Source organism: Pyrus communis, chromosome 14, assembly GCF_963583255.1.
Source record: "Pyrus communis chromosome 14, drPyrComm1.1, whole genome shotgun sequence".
NCBI lineage: Eukaryota > Viridiplantae > Streptophyta > Magnoliopsida > Rosales > Rosaceae > Pyrus > Pyrus communis.
The window spans coordinates 23,260,852-23,276,657 of NC_084816.1; the positions used below are offsets into that span (position 1 = coordinate 23,260,852).

The window sequence follows — 15,806 nt, forward strand, 5'->3', positions numbered from 1 at the left end:
TTATTTTTGCGGGGGATTTTGTGGTTTTCCCTCCATAAATTACATCCCAATTGGAAAATTGCTTTTTTATTATTTTTTTTCTTTTTTTGGTCAATGGCCCTATGTCCTTTTCTCATAGGACCTTTTTCTATTAATTAATTCATATCTACATGGTCAAAATGTTTTTTTTTTATCTTTAAAAATATCAGAACAAAAAAAAAAAAAAAAAAAAAAAAAAAACCATGAGTAGCTTATGAGTCAAACCTTGTCGTTCAAAAGGAGGGATGTTCAATTGTTATTCATGGAGTATTATGTCGTGTATCAATTTACAGAAAATGGTTTTTGGTTCGAAAAGTACTTAAAATGTTAAAATGCTTTCTGTAAGTTTCTTACAAGCTTCTTATAGGAAGCACTTCAAACGTTTTTCAAAAATACATTTACATTTTTACTAAGAATTAGTTTAAAAATATTTTCATTAAAAACGTTTAAAATACACTTCTAAACATGCTCTTAATTATCTTTCTTTTGAGTTATGCTCCTTTGTATTGAAGATTTGAAGTAACTTTTGAAATCTTACTATTGGTCAAATTAGATTAAATGGATTTTAGTCTGTTACTATTAGCCTTAAACGTTAATGTTTTTAGCACTTCTTCTTTTCTTCTCTTGATTTTTATTTGATTTATTCAATCTAGAAGTTGTATAAGGTCATCTCCAACCAGAGGGTTAGAGGGTCGAAAATAGTCCGAAAATCGTTTCCAACCAAGTGTTAGGCCAGAGGGCTCGTGGAATCTGAGAGGGCCCCATGGAATCTGAAAGGGCCAAAGGGCTGGCCAGAAAATACACCAATCCTGTCAAATATAATCGACATGAATGCTTTTTTTTTTTTTTTTTTTTAATTCTTAAAAATTCTAATTTTTTTTTCCTATAAATACCTAGACTATTCATTCACCATTCCTACACCATTAATTTGTAGTTTTTAAATTTATTTGTCGTTTTTTAATTTAATTCGTAGTTTTTAAATTTAAAGTTATTGTTTTTAAATTTAAATTGTTGTAGTTTTTAAATTTAAATAATAAATTATGTTTGGCCCTATGGCCCTTGGTTGGAGACGGTTTGTTATAACAGGGCTAAAACGAGCCCTATGGCACTTTGGCCCTCGATTGGAGATGAAGACAAATATGATAATGTATTATTCATTAAAATATTAATATCTTAGAGAGCCAGAGAGTTAAAACAAGTCATCTGGGTAGCATTCAGTTGGAGATAACCTAAATAAAGAATGATGGAAGGGAGAGAGAAAAGAGAGTGTGCAAATAATAAAACTAACAAAATACATCCATGCATCTACCATGCAAAATAAAAAGGCAACTAGGTCTTCCATTTGAGAATGTTTACGTAGAAAACCCAAGATCGCTTTTATTAGAAACACATTGAATGCTCATGCAACATAACACAATTAAGCGTAAATATTTTTAACTTTTTATGTCAAATGTTGTCGGATGTATTTTTTTTAATCCTGTGAAGTACTTTTAGACATGCACGAAATTCCCAAGGTGGACGTTCATGCTCATCAGCATGGAAAAGGATCCTGGGATCTGGGGCATTCCGTAATCATATCCGTTATCGTATATCGTAAGATCAGTTTTTGTTAGGTACTATTTATACTTAATTTTAAATTTTAAATTTTAAATTATTTCTAACCGTACAATATATGATAAACAAATATGATTACGGAATCCCTCGAATCCTCAAGAAAAGAATCTAACGAGAATCTTTTTCCCATCACATAAACATGAGGCATGACATACCGGAGAACTATGTACAATTGTACTAAAGCCAGTAAATAAATGGTGGTGTTATCCATATATTTCTACTTATCTCTCATGTATTTTTTTGTTAATTTCTGTTTTTTTTATCCTTTTGATTCACTGATTCGAGAGTCGAAAATGAAAAAATATGTGAAAGATAAAAAGGGTAGTGTGGCTAGCCCCACCCCTATATAAATCGTGAAGAAAACAAGCTACATTCGTATGGGCTTTTAGTTGAAGCATTACGTTAGGAAGTATTAGTCAATCAATATACTCGAGTTTATTCCAAATTTTTGGGTATTAGCCCCTTTTTGTCATTAAATAATACAAAATTCTAAAGTATCATAATTTATGAATTTCAAACTTTCATGTAACCGACATAACTCACATATATATTGACTATTACGCCATTCCAGTTTTAGGTTCATATTCCACAAAACGTGTTATGAGTTTGATTCTTGACGTTAGTGATTCACGCAATGGTAGTCAAGGAATGCTGAAATGTTTATGTGAGTCTTTCTGGCTCCCAAATAGTGAATTGTAGTGATAGAGTCACCAACTAGTCTCTTTAGAAAAAATAAAAATAAAAACTTTAATGAAAAACTCCCGATAATGTTCACTTTAACGAAAAACCAAATTTTTACACTAAAAAATCAATATGGTAGTATTTACTTTCCTAATTATGCTTTGCCCTTTCGCTTGGTGGCTGACAGAGTCTATTGGTGAACTTCCACGCACTCTCCTAGAAGCCCGCGTATTACAGGACATGATCCAACAGATTTTGGTGAATCGCTGTCGACCCAAACGTAAACAAACTCACAACTCTTCCGGTCAAGTTAGGAACACAACTTTACAATGTCCTTTGCTCCCTTTTTTTTTTTTTTTTTTGTTTTGTAGGAAAACTTATGAAAGAGGCTTGAGTTTTAACGATAAAGACAAATTTTGTGTGAATTAAGGACATTCACATCATGGTTAAGGTAAGTAATCCTTTCTGTTTGGCCGGACATGGGAAGTAATCCTACGAGATTAAGATAAAATGGTAAGTGGTTCAATGAAATGGTCATGCCTTTAATTACATAGCAAATTAATAAATGAATGGATTATGGAAAGAAAAATAGTGACATCACTGACATTTTTATTTACTTTAAATCAAAACAAATTAAGCTGCTCATTATGTGGTTTAGTCGAATTCGTCATTTTTTTAATATAAAAATATCGATGTACTAAAAAAAAAAAAAAACCGTCAAAAAATAAAAAAGTTAATAATTGAGCATTGACTGCTCCATCATTCTAATTCATCATTGTTCTTGTATCGAATGTGGATTGCATCGTGAGACTTACAAACCTTTTTATTTCATATGTGATTGTAAACGCAACGAAAGTCATAAACCATGAGTAAATTCAGGTAGAGCAGCTTGATTATCCAGCTTGGTCATGCACTCTCACAAAGAAACAAGCCCTGCTGTATTTGGTCCCATCCAAACTCACGTAAGTAAACTTCTAATGTACACCAGCGCAGCTGTTTAGGCACTCTCATAAAGACGCATGCCCTACTAGTTGGTCAGACACTCTCATAAAGAAACACGGCCCAATGCTTCATCCACGTGAGTACAACTTCCAATGCACACCGACCTAGCAGATCAAGCTACCCAACTAAACATTTCCTCCAAGAGTCGAACGTTTAGATCCAAAACTTACTTCAAGTTATGGTGCTAAAATTGAAAACATTGGAAAAAAAGAATTACATTGACTAGGAGGAACAACTGATCCTATTCGAATTCATTCTCCCCCCTATTCTTAACTTCTCAAATCCATTTTCCGCGTTCCAAGTAAATAAACATGCGAATTGAGAATTGTACGAGTAAAAGTTCAATGTCATTCATAAGTCGAAACATGGTAGAGTGAAGTTTCAAATTTCCTTAATAAATAGTTAGAACATACGTAACACTCCACAAACTCACTAAAACATCATAACGTTTTTGATAAAACTAAAACATCCAAAATTTCATGCTTCGCTAACAAAAGAAAATAACAAGATGCAGCAAGGCTGATGACACGGAACCTTCCTGCGCCTGCGAACACATACGATCCCAAAACATGCAGAAGCTCATTTCTTCTTTGCCTTGGCAGCATCACCGGCCTTTGTCTGCACATATAACATTTGAAAACGTTAAACCAACTCAAGAAAAGTTCAGGGTAAAACTTCGAGTAGAAAACAATGACAAGGTTCGAGTACCAGTGTTTCCAAGGTCTACCCAGTGCTTAAGGTAAAAACACTATCCCTGACCCTACCACCATCACATTTTACTAACACTAACCAGGACAAAACAATGACAGTATTGTTACCTTCTTAACTCCACGAATCTTCTTGGCTCTGTTCTTCCTTTCCTTGAGTTGTTTCCTTGATTTTTCAACCTTTGTATCTAGTCCATTCTGCACAAGTAGCCAAGTTTGAGAGAGCAATAGACAAACATGTGTGTGTGTGGAACGAGAGAGCAGGAGAGATCTCAAAATTTATAAGGTCCAACAAACGACCTTTCAGAGGCATACGTATTTCATGCCAAACTAATGACTGATTCTTTGAGTGAAAGATGCCTATAAACTGTGAAACTACATAGTATCATAACTTACCAAAAGGAATTGTAAAACACATTATACTCAACAATATGAAGTATGAACACATTCTAAAAACCATGATAGGGAATTGATACTGACTAAATCAGCAGACTTAAACAGACAGATGCACCGCCGCCAACAGTTAACGAATGGCCTCACAGGGATTTTGTATCAAGCTCACATGCGAGAATTGTTATTTTAAGATCATATTTCTCTCTCCTAATCTCTCTTTCTACCAGTTTCAACCCCAATACCTATTGGATTTGCCCAAATCCAACACTGCAACAGCGAACCGCCAATACCAGATAAGTATAAAGATACATTTAATGCACATTTTGAACAACAGTTGAGGTTAAACACACGTATATGCTATATGACAATACTTGCAAGTAACACAATGGGATGGGTGATAGGAAGATAAAGTTACCCTGATCAGCCTGTACTTGGGCTCGTACTTCTTGGCATTCTCTACGGTATCATAAATCAAACCAAAGCCAGTGGACTTCCCCCCTCCAAAATGGGTGCGGAACTTGAATACGAAGATGGAATTTGGGTCCCTCACCTCGTACAACCTCGCAAGTTTCTCCTTCAGCTCTGCCTTCATTATGAAAAAGAAACAGAAACCCATTTCAATCAACACTTCTTTGCACCATTGTTACAATTGTACTTTTCCCATCTCTCCAATGAATTTAATTTCACAATATTAAAAAACAAAAAAGAAAAGAGAAGCAATCTACCTACCTTACATAAACATAAAAGCCATAAAAGAAATAGATCTAGTTCAAAAACATCAAATAAACAGAATCAAATCCCACTGAAAAAAAAACCCGTGATTTAAAATTTCTTCATTTCCTATTAGCTAGTGCAATAACATCAAATAAACAGAGCCAAATCCCCATTGAAAGAACCAGAAAGCTCGAGGAAAGAAACCAAACCTTTGAGACATTGGGTCGACCAGGATGCAGAACGTCGATGACCTGCATCAACACAAAAACACAGAGTAAAATCAGCCAAACAGGTTAAAAAAAATACACATCTGCGTAATTTTCTAACTCGTTTTCCTGCATTTTCTAGTTGACCAAACAGGGAAAGTACACTAGTACAAGATAGAAGACTCACGAATTGCTTTCTGGAGAGAAGGCGGTTGGTCATGAACTTCCTCGTACGAATCGTTACTGCCTTGGTGTCGGCCATGGTTGTCTCTCTCTTCTCTCTCTCTGCGCCTCCGCTCTGTATTCGGATGGGACTGTCTGTGCGAGAGGTTTGCGCGTATGCGGAGGAAGGCGGCGATGAGAGGTTTTTAGGGTTTCGGAATTTGACTGTGCAACTTTTATATAAGGGCAGAGCCCATCTTTTGAAATGTTTGGGCCGGTGAATAATCACAAGTCGGGCTTTTTAAAGCCCATAAAATTACAAAAAAAGCCCAGCCCAAGCCTTTTTTTCTAATATTAGATTCAATGTGCCAGATGTTTCCGAAACAGAAATTTCATTACCGACCCTCTTCAAATTATCTGATGGGAAGGCCAACATCCACCATCCACGTCCCCGACAGACGACAGCGTTCCGATCACGAGAACGGGCGATACCCACGGCACTCCGACTCCTCCGGCGACAACCGCTACCAGCGTCGCAGCCCCAGCTACGAAAGCTACGACAATCGCCGCCACCGAAACCCTTCGGGCTCGCCACCCAGACGAAGTCCTAGGGTCAACAGGGGAGGCCCAGACTCTTTGGCCCGGCGTCGGAGCCCCAGCTATGAGGACTACGACCGACGCGACAACCGACGCCACCGAAATCGCTCGGGCACGCCTGATTACCCAAACCCTAGAAAAAGTCCTAGGGCTAATGGGGGGCCGGACTCTTTGCCGAAGAAATTCGGGCGGGGAGGGAATATGGACTGGGGGAGGCGGTCGGAAGCGGAGGAGTCCGACGAGGAGCTGAAGGGGCTGAGCTTCGAGGAATACAGAAGGCTCAAGCGGCAGAAGATGAGGAAATCAGGGAAGTTTTGTATTTGGGAATTGACTCCCAGCCCGCCTAGGGGTGAGAACGATGAGTTCGAATTGGTGGGCAAGGCTGATGAGATTTCGGAACGGTATGGCGAGGAAGAGGAGATGGAATCGAAGGATAAGAAGAAAGAGAAGGAAAAATCTGAGTCCGAATCTGAATCGGATTCGGAGGATTTGAGGTCGAGGAGGAGGAAGAAGAGTTCGGGTTCGAAGCGTAGGAGTAGGAAATCGAAGTATAGTGATAGCGAATCGGAGAGTGAGAGTGAAAGCGATGATGAATCGGATGAAGAGGAGGATCGGAGACAGAGAAAGAAGTCGAAAAGTAGGAGTAAGAGAAGCAGGAGCAGAAGAGAAAGGAGAAGAAAGAGGAAAAGCAGGCGTAGTAGCAGTAGCGAGTCCGATGAGAGCGAAGACAGTGAAAGTGAGGTTTCAGATTTAAAGAAGAAGAAGAAACAGCGAAAGTCTCGCAGTCGGAGTAAGAAGAAAGAGTTGGAAACTGAAATGGAGAGTGAGAAATCGGATTCGGAGGAGAAGGGTTTGGATTCTGAGGTTGATGCTAAGGCTGCTGCTTTAGTGGAAGAGGAGGTGATGAAGGATGAGAGTAATGCGGAGGCATTGAAGTTTAAGGAGATTTTCGAGGCTCAGAAGATGCTGTCACTGGACGATGAACCAGTGGTTGGTCCAATGCCGTTGCCTAGAGCTGAAGGGCATATTAGTTATGGTGGGGCTCTTAGGCCTGGTGAAGGTGATGCCATTGCACAATATGTTCAGCAGGGGAAGCGTATTCCGCGGAGAGGAGAAGTGGGTCTTTCGGCTGACGAGATTCAGAAGTTTGAGAACCTGGGGTACGTAATGAGTGGTAGTAGGCACCAGAGAATGAATGCCATTCGTATTAGGAAGGAAAACCAGGTTTACAGTGCTGAGGATAAGCGGGCTTTGGCCATGTTCAACTACGAGGAGAAAGCGAAGCGCGAGCACAAGGTTATGGCGGATTTGCAGCGACTGGTTCAGCGCCATATCGGGCAGGATGTCGGGCCTACTCACGACCCATTTTCAGGGAAGGAAAAAGAGATTGAATTTGCTGATACTTAGTTTCAAGTATGTTTACTTTTACCTGAGATGTTACTTCTTTTTCACTATTTCATGAATTATGTCATGTATGTTACTAGTTGATGTTGAGCAGTATTGAATTGGACGCTTTGTTTTGTTAGCATCTGGTATTTCGGTGCTTAAAGATATTATCTTTTGAATGCATTAGATATCAAATTGTGGAAATCAACCAAGCTAGTGATTGCATTCTCAGTTCTCAATTCCTGCAAAACTCCATTGTTCACTACCGCGAGAAGTTGAATCTAAAGATTCCAAACAGTCACTCTTGTGGTTGATGGTTTTGAGCTTCGGAATGTTGCTTCTTTGTTTTCGTTCCCTTCATCTTGTTGGAGTTTGTTAGATCTAATGTATATAGAAACTGATGACTACTTGCCACGTCTTGTCGGAGTTCTGTATAGATTTTCATGTGATGGCAGAGAATTTAAATGTTTAGGAAGGAGCTTGTACTTTGCTTTTTGAATTTGATAAGTCGTGCATGAGGAAGAATTGAACTGGGGGGATTTCAGTACTAAATGTTTACTTGTTGAATGAGACGGAGGCGGCCTAGATAGCTCAAAATGTGAGGCATAGATAGGTACTTACAATTACGGACATGTAATAGGTAATATCTGAATCTAAGTAGTTGGTCATATGTATAAGTACTAGCTATTGGATTCCAAGTATCGGTACTTTCAATTAGGGACATTTTATAGGTATATCAGAATATATGTCTCTGGTCATTTGTTTAAGTACTTCCAATTAGGGACATGTAATAGTAATAGTGTTAAGTACATTGTCTTTGAGTGGTGGTTTTTGGTGCATCTTTCTGCTCTAGTATAAACAAGTTTCCATGAAAGTTTGGTTTCAGTGCAAAGAACTGTAAGTTTTTTGCAGCATGGTCTGTTGGAGTTCATATTTTCGAGGCTCAGAAGATGCTGTCACTGGACAATGAACCAGTGGTTGGGCCAATGCCGTTGCGTAGAGCTGAAGGGCATATTAGTTATGGTGGGGCTCTTAGGCCTGGTGAAGGTGATGCCATTGCACAATATGTTCAGCAGGGGAAACTTATTCCGTGGAGAGGAGAAGTGGGTCTTTCGGCTGACGAGATTCAGAAGTTTGAGAATCTTGAGTACGTAATGAGTGGTAGTAGGCACCAGAGAATGAATGCCATTCGTATTAGGAAGGAAAACTAGGTTTACAGTGCTGAGGATAAGCGGGCTTTGGCCATGTTCAACTACGAGGAGAAAGCGAAGCGCGAGCACAAGGTTTTGGCGGATTTGCAGCGACTGGTTCAGCGCCATATTGGGCAGGATGTTGGGCCTACTCACGACCCTTTTTCGGGGAAGGAAAAAGAGATTGAATTTGCTGATACTTAGTTTCATGTATGTTTACTTTTACCTGAGATGTTACTTCCTTTTCGCTATTTCATGAATTATGTCATGTATGTTACTAGTTGATGTTGAGCAGTATTGAATTGGATGCTTTGTTTTGTTTAGCATCTAGTATTTTGGTGCTTAAAGATATTAACTTTTTAATGCATTAGATATCAAATTGTGGAAATCAACCAAGCTAGTGATTGCATTCTCAGTTCTCAATCCCTGCAAAACTTCACTGTTCGCTACTGCGAGAAGTTGAATCTACAGATTCTAAACAGTCACTCTTGTGGTTGATGGTTTTGAGCTTCGGAATGTTGCTTCTTTGTTTTCGTTCCCTTCATCTTGTTGGAGTTTGTTAGATCTAATGTATATAGAAACTGATGACTACTTGCCACGTCTTGTTGGAGTTCTGTGTAGATTTTCATGTGATGGCAGAGAATTTAAATGATTAGGAAGGAGCTTGTACTTCGCGTTTTGAATTTGATAAGTCGTGCATGAGGAAGAATTGAACTGGGGGGATTTCAGTATTAAAAATGCAATCACTGAACTAGGAGTAGATATCTGTTTAAATTTTTGTTTACTTGTTGAATGAGACGGAGGCAGCCTAGATAGCTCAAAATGTCAGGCATAGATAGGTACTCACAATTACGGACATGTAATAGGTAAGATCAGAATATATGTAGTTGGTCATATGTATAAGTACTAGCTATTGGATTCCAAGTATCGGTACTTTCAATTAGGGACATTTTATAGGTATATCAGAATATATGTCGCTGGTCATTTGTTTGAGTACTTTCAATTAGGGACATGTAATAGTAATAGTAATAGTGTTAAGTACATTGTCTTTGAGTGGTGGTTTTTGGTGCGTCTTTCTGCTCAACATGGTCTGTTGGAGTTCATAATACACAAGTTTCGATGAAAGTTTGGTTTCAGTGCAAAGAACTGTAACTTTTTTGCAGCATGGTCTGTTGGAGTTCATATTTTCATGGAGCTTACTACGGTTTCTATGCTTTTCTTTCATATAAATTTGACTTTCCGTTGTTTGAATCTTCTTTTATTTTCCCCCTTTTCGTTTGGGTAGTTGAGGGGGAAGTGTTGGTTGGTTTTGACGTTTATGCTGTTTTTACAAGGAAGATGTTTGTGCTGTTTACCTCTTTTATTTTTTCATATCATATCATATTAGGTTCCTCCTTGAAATTTCTTGCTCTATCAAGAATTCGTGTTGATATGAACCCTGTTTTCAAAAAATAGCTCAGGAACCCGAATTCTTGGCATGTTTTTACATCCGATGCTTTCTTTTTCTCTTGACCATTAAGTAATAGGTTTTCACCTGTTTATCTCAAATTGTATGCAGTTGGAACTTATGGTCCGGCGAATATCAAACCTATCTGAAGTTGAGGAACCCAGAGAATTTAAAAGCCGGAAGCTCACTGTTGGAATCACATGTTTCTTGCGTGACAAGCATCGTTCCTACAGCATCGGGTGGACACGGTTTCGAGCATTCCAACTGGGACTTCAATGATGGACAAAACACACACTCACCGTTCCTGTATAGCATTAAAGCCTTAATGTAACAATGTTGATGTGAGCAAATTTGGAAACAACACCTCTGTATTTAAACGACACCGGAGACGTTTACGAATGCACAAGTGTGCAGTCGGATTTCTTTGACGGTTTGTACTCCTAATTTTCCGGTTGAATCGAAGGTGACTAAGAGTTTCGTGTATGTAACTTTGCTTGGATGCTCATGAATCGTGATGTGGTCAATAGGTTAAATAAAAATACAATTTACTTGGGGTCATGACACAATTTGAATTGCAGGATATTTTTTCGGTTACATGTTTCACGTTTCGAACCTTGGACCTAGCCTACATCTACCGTCACCCAACTCGTTCTCGCCAATAGGGTTACATTTTTGAGAGTTTTAACAAAAAGTTTATGGTACTGTTCACTCTAACGAAAAATCACATTTTTACACTAAAAAGAAATTCTGGTACTATTTATTTTATCATTTATTTTGTCCTTATTGTTAAAACTCAAAGTTTTTAAGTTATTTTTATTAGTTTTCCTTATATTTTTTCTCCTTCCTCTCTTTCGCAACTCTGCGTCAGCAAATTACAAATATGCACCGCAATCTAGTCACAGGACGCGATGCTTGGGGTTTCCAAACCCAAACCTGAATCGTCGAGTTCGGATCAGAACTCGATGCATGCAGCTGGGATCTCAAAGGTGGATGCACATTCATTGTACCAGTAAAGGTAAAAAAAAGGTACTAAATTGCCTTGATTACATACAGTAAGTCCTTAATTCCCTTTCATCACGCATGCTCCAGAGAAAGAAAGAGAGAAAGATACAGAGAGGGAGAATGATAAATTTTTTCATAAAAATTGCTGCTCTCTTAAGTAAGATAGAAAAATGAGTGCATACAACATCTTAATGATTTTCTGTTAAGCTTGAATGGTCTATCATTTTTTTACGAACTTCTTTGTAGGTCCATCCCTAATTTAGGAGAGATTTTTAGGGTGCCAAGAACAAGGCCCGGAACACTACATGTAATAATACAATTAGTTAGAAACTTAAAGAATTTCCGACCAATTGTATTATGACAACATTTGGTGTTACGGGCCATGTTCTAGCCACTAAAAAATTTCTTCTAATCTAGACTTATATAGACTATGTTAGGCCAATCAGTTAGTTCAAGGTGGGGCAAACCCTTCACCAAGTCATCAACAAACCCTTTCATTTTCATATTTATGCCAGATAACGACATTCAAATATCGTCATCATGTTACTGTGAGTTGAATATAAAATCTCCTTTAACTAATCAGAAACTGAATTTCTTTAGATTTATTGGTCAAGTGACGCGTTACTGACATCATACCATATCATCAGCCCATATTTTAATAGAACATGTGTCATGACTGAAGAAGGGGCGTCAAGCCTCTCAAATGTATGAGTAAATCATCATAACTGTTGGTGCTACAATTTATTGTGTTAAACCAAGTTAATCACTGCCACAACATCCATAATTATTATGATTATCAAATGGACCTCTTCTTTTCCTACCAACCAAAAAGCCTACCAAAAAGAGGAGAAAGAAAAAAAAAAAAGAAAAAAAAAAGAGGAGTTGAGTGGAGTGTGTAATCCTTGGCTTAGATTTCTACCCAAAAAGCAAATGATAACTATGGGTCTAAATTAAAATGGAGTTTTAACGAAATACTTTTGATACTGTTTATTTTTACGAAAAATGGCATTTTTACTCCAAAAAATCATTCCTATTACTATTCACTTACAACACCTTTTATCCTTTTGATTAAAACTTAAAATTTTCATACTCTTTTTATTAATGTTCCTAAATTAAAATAGGCAGTTTTGGCACCGCAATAGGGAAGGCTTGGTCTCCTATGACAACTAATAGACCCTTCATTTTCCTCCCCCATAGCGCTCTTAAGTCGGCATCCGGTATTCTTATGAAACACTAAATTATGGAGAGATTGGTACGTAGCATACTATGACGAGATATATGAAAAGTGCTACAAAAATGTAGAGATGTAGGATTCGTTTGGAAGTACTTTTAAAATGACTGAAAGTGTTTTTTTGTGAAAATATTTTTAGAACCAATTCTTAAGTAAAATACATAAGTGATTTTGGAAAAACAATTCAAGTGCTTTTGAAACCAAAAACATTTTCTCTAAAAACTCTTTAAGTTATCTTAAAAGCACTTTCAAACGAGCTCATATTCTTATTGACACCTAGATCCATACTCAAGATACATAAAGAATTGTGCACACAACGGGAAATAAGAATAAATTGTAAAACTAGAATAAAATAGCCTATGGTTATGCTTTTTACTATTTGAAATCATTGATGGTGAGAACAAATTGAAACCAAATAATTAAAACTAGCCTTCATGAACGTGGTCACGCGCGTGCAGAAGACATTTTTTGAATCACGGTATGCTAAGCACGATTTACACATTTTAAATGTATTTGTATGCGTAAATTGACAAAAGGAAAGTTAAATATTTGAAGTAAATGAAGGACATGGATCCTCTCCAGATCTAATTGTCCTAATCCTAAGGATTCATCAATCCGGACCTTTGAAATTTAATCTAATGACTACAAATAAGGGTCCACTTTAAAAGTTATAATAACTTTAGTCATTGGATTAAATTTCAATGGTCCGGATTGATGGATCCCTAGGATTAGGACAATTAGATCAGGAGAGGATCCATGTCCGTAAATGAATAATCTTAGATCATGTTAGAAGAAACCCCTCGTAAACCAATTAAAGCAGCTGAATTCATATAATAAAATCGGTCTTTATAGAATTTACATTAAGAATAGAGAAAATAATATTTAATAAATAATTGATTGATTCACATTATTGCTAACCTATTGTGAGGCTAAGCACACACCCTCCCCCTTAGGGTAGATAATATCGTCTGTTAAAAAAAAAAAAAATCATTTGACAACTAATTTAATCACATTATTATCTACGTGCGAAAGACTTTTTTTTATAACAGGCATTTAATAAACAATTGATTGAATCACATTATTACTAGCCAATTGTGAGACTAAGCCCACCCCTTCCACCTTAGTGTAGATAATATCGTTTATTTAAAATTAAAAAAACAATCATTTGACAACTACTTTAATCACATTATTATCTGCGTGCGAAAGATTTTTTTTTATAACCGGCATTACACGTCTCTTAAGATGTTTTGAACATGTTTAAAAATAAATAAAATAATATTTAATAAACAACTGATTAAATCACATTATTGCTAGTTCATTGTGAGGCTAAGCCCACCCCCTCTCCCTTAGTGTAGATAATATCGTTTGTTAAAAAAAAAAAAAATCATTTGACAACTAATTTAATTTCATTATTATTCGTGTGCGAAAGACTTTTTTATAATCGGCATTACACGTTTTTTAAGATGTTTTGAACGTGTTTAAAATAGAGAAAATAATATTTAATAAACAACTGATTGAATCACATTATTGTTATCCCATTGTAAAGCTAAGCCCACGCCACTCCCCCTTAGTGTAGATAATATCATTTGTTAAAAAAAAAAAAAAAACAATCATTTGACAACTAATTTAATCGCATTATTATTTGCGTGCGAATGACCTTTTTATAACAGGCATTACACGCCTCGTAAGATGTTTTGAACGTGTAAAAAAAAACCAATCATTTGACAACTAATTTAATCACATTATTATCCGCATGCGAATGAGCTTTTTTTATAACCGACATTACACCCCTCTTAAGACTTTTTGAACATGTTTAAAAATAGAGAAATTGAATCACATTATTGCTAACCTATTGTGAGTTACTAACTATAAAAAAAATAAAATAAAAAAAATAAAAAAAATAAAAAAACACACACACACAAATTATTATTAAAAAAACTACTATTAAAATGACTAAAATGCCCCTACCTTATTTGATACATTATTTTGGGATGCCTTTGAAGTTTTTTATTTTGGGGGCATTTTTGTCCAACTATTTTTTGTTGAAGCTTGGTGACACCAAAACACCATTCACCTTTTCTTCTCTCTTTATATATAAATAGCCTTTATGCACGCATTCACGAGCGTGCAAAAGACATTTTTTGAATCACGGTGCGTTACGCATGACTTACATATTTTAAATGTATTTATATGCGTAAATTAACAAAAGAAAAGTCAAATATTTGAAGTAAGTGAATAATTTTAGATTATGCCAGAAGAAACCCCTCATAAACCAATTAAAGCAGCTGAATTCACATAATAAAGCCGGTTTCTATAGAATTTACATTAAGAATAGAGAAAATAATATTTAATAAACAATTAATTGAATCATATTATTTCTAGCTCATTATGAGACTAAGCCCACCTCCATCCCCTTAATATAAATAATATCGTTTGTTAAAAAATAATAATAATAATAATTTGACAATTAATTTAAACACATTAATATTCGCGTGTGAAATACCTTTTTTATAAAGAAAATAATATTTAATAAACAACTGATTGAATCACATTATTGCTAGTCCGTTGTGAGGCTAAGCCCATCTCATTTCCCTTGGTGTAGATAATATCGTTTGTTAAAAAAAAAAATAGTCATTTGACAACTTATTTAATCACATTATTATCCGCGTCCGAAAGATTTTTTTTTTTATAATCATCATTACACGCCTCTTAAAATGTTTTAAACACAATATTCATGATTTTTCTTATTTTTTATTATATTTTTTTCCCTTCACATAGGCACCGTTAACTTTCACTTATCTTTCCATTTTTTTATTCTTTTCTCTCTTCCCACTTATATTTATATTATATTTTATAATAACCAAATTACCAAGTTACCCATGTATTATTTGATATATTATATTAGGCTCCTTTTGATTTTTTTGGTTGAGGGACAATTTTGTCCTATTATTTTTTGTCGAAACCGTGACCAAAAAGTGGGGCTCTGGCTTTATATATTATAGAATAGATAGATGTTAGGCATAACTAATTCATCACATCAAGTTAAGCATGTAAATATATCATTATGTTGTCTCTTCCTTTTTTTTCACTTTAACAAAACAACTTTTGATTTTGCTGTATCTCTGCTAAAGAAACTTTCTTTGTCTCACTTGACAAAGATGACAACCAATTTGCCCTCTATAGTCAAATCCCTTAACTTTTTCGTTAAATTAAGAGTTATTTTCATCTATTAATGGAGAAAGCCAACAAAAAAGTATGATAATTCATACGATAGATTGAAAATTGACACATTTTTAAAGATTACGAGATTCGTAACCAAATTAAAAGTTGTGAACATAGACTAAAACAAAATCATAAGGTTGTGAGGCATTGCTGAATTTATCCCCCTAACAACTCCATGTTGACGAAAATTTCTAAGTGTTGGTGTGTTTGTTATTCAAACTTGAAAACAACGAA

General features: G+C 36.0%; 3 protein-coding genes across 3 annotated transcripts; 2 read left to right on the top strand and 1 right to left on the bottom strand.

The window, feature by feature from the left end:
• Window positions 1-3,684: 3,684 nt before the first annotated feature.
• LOC137715469 (small ribosomal subunit protein eS24z-like) lies at window positions 3,685-5,708 on the bottom strand. The gene is made up of 5 exons (XM_068454810.1): window positions 5,523-5,708; window positions 5,339-5,380; window positions 4,831-5,001; window positions 4,134-4,220; window positions 3,685-3,933 (listed from the first exon to the last, which is right to left on the bottom strand). Exons 1-5 carry the CDS (start codon window positions 5,595-5,597, stop codon window positions 3,895-3,897), a joined length of 414 nt encoding a protein of 137 aa, XP_068310911.1. The 5' UTR covers window positions 5,598-5,708; the 3' UTR covers window positions 3,685-3,894.
• A 182-nt stretch (window positions 5,709-5,890) lies between these two features.
• Window positions 5,891-10,600, top strand: LOC137715963 (uncharacterized). Its single transcript, XM_068455332.1, has 2 exons — window positions 5,891-7,507; window positions 10,229-10,600. The coding sequence occupies exon 1, from the start codon at window positions 5,918-5,920 to the stop codon at window positions 7,499-7,501; it is 1,584 nt and encodes a 527-aa protein (XP_068311433.1). The 5' UTR covers window positions 5,891-5,917; the 3' UTR covers window positions 7,502-7,507; window positions 10,229-10,600.
• LOC137714640 (uncharacterized) lies at window positions 8,431-8,874 on the top strand. Its single transcript, XM_068453802.1, has 2 exons — window positions 8,431-8,627; window positions 8,700-8,874. Exons 1-2 carry the CDS (start codon window positions 8,431-8,433, stop codon window positions 8,872-8,874), a joined length of 372 nt encoding a protein of 123 aa, XP_068309903.1.
• Window positions 10,601-15,806: the final 5,206 nt, after the last annotated feature.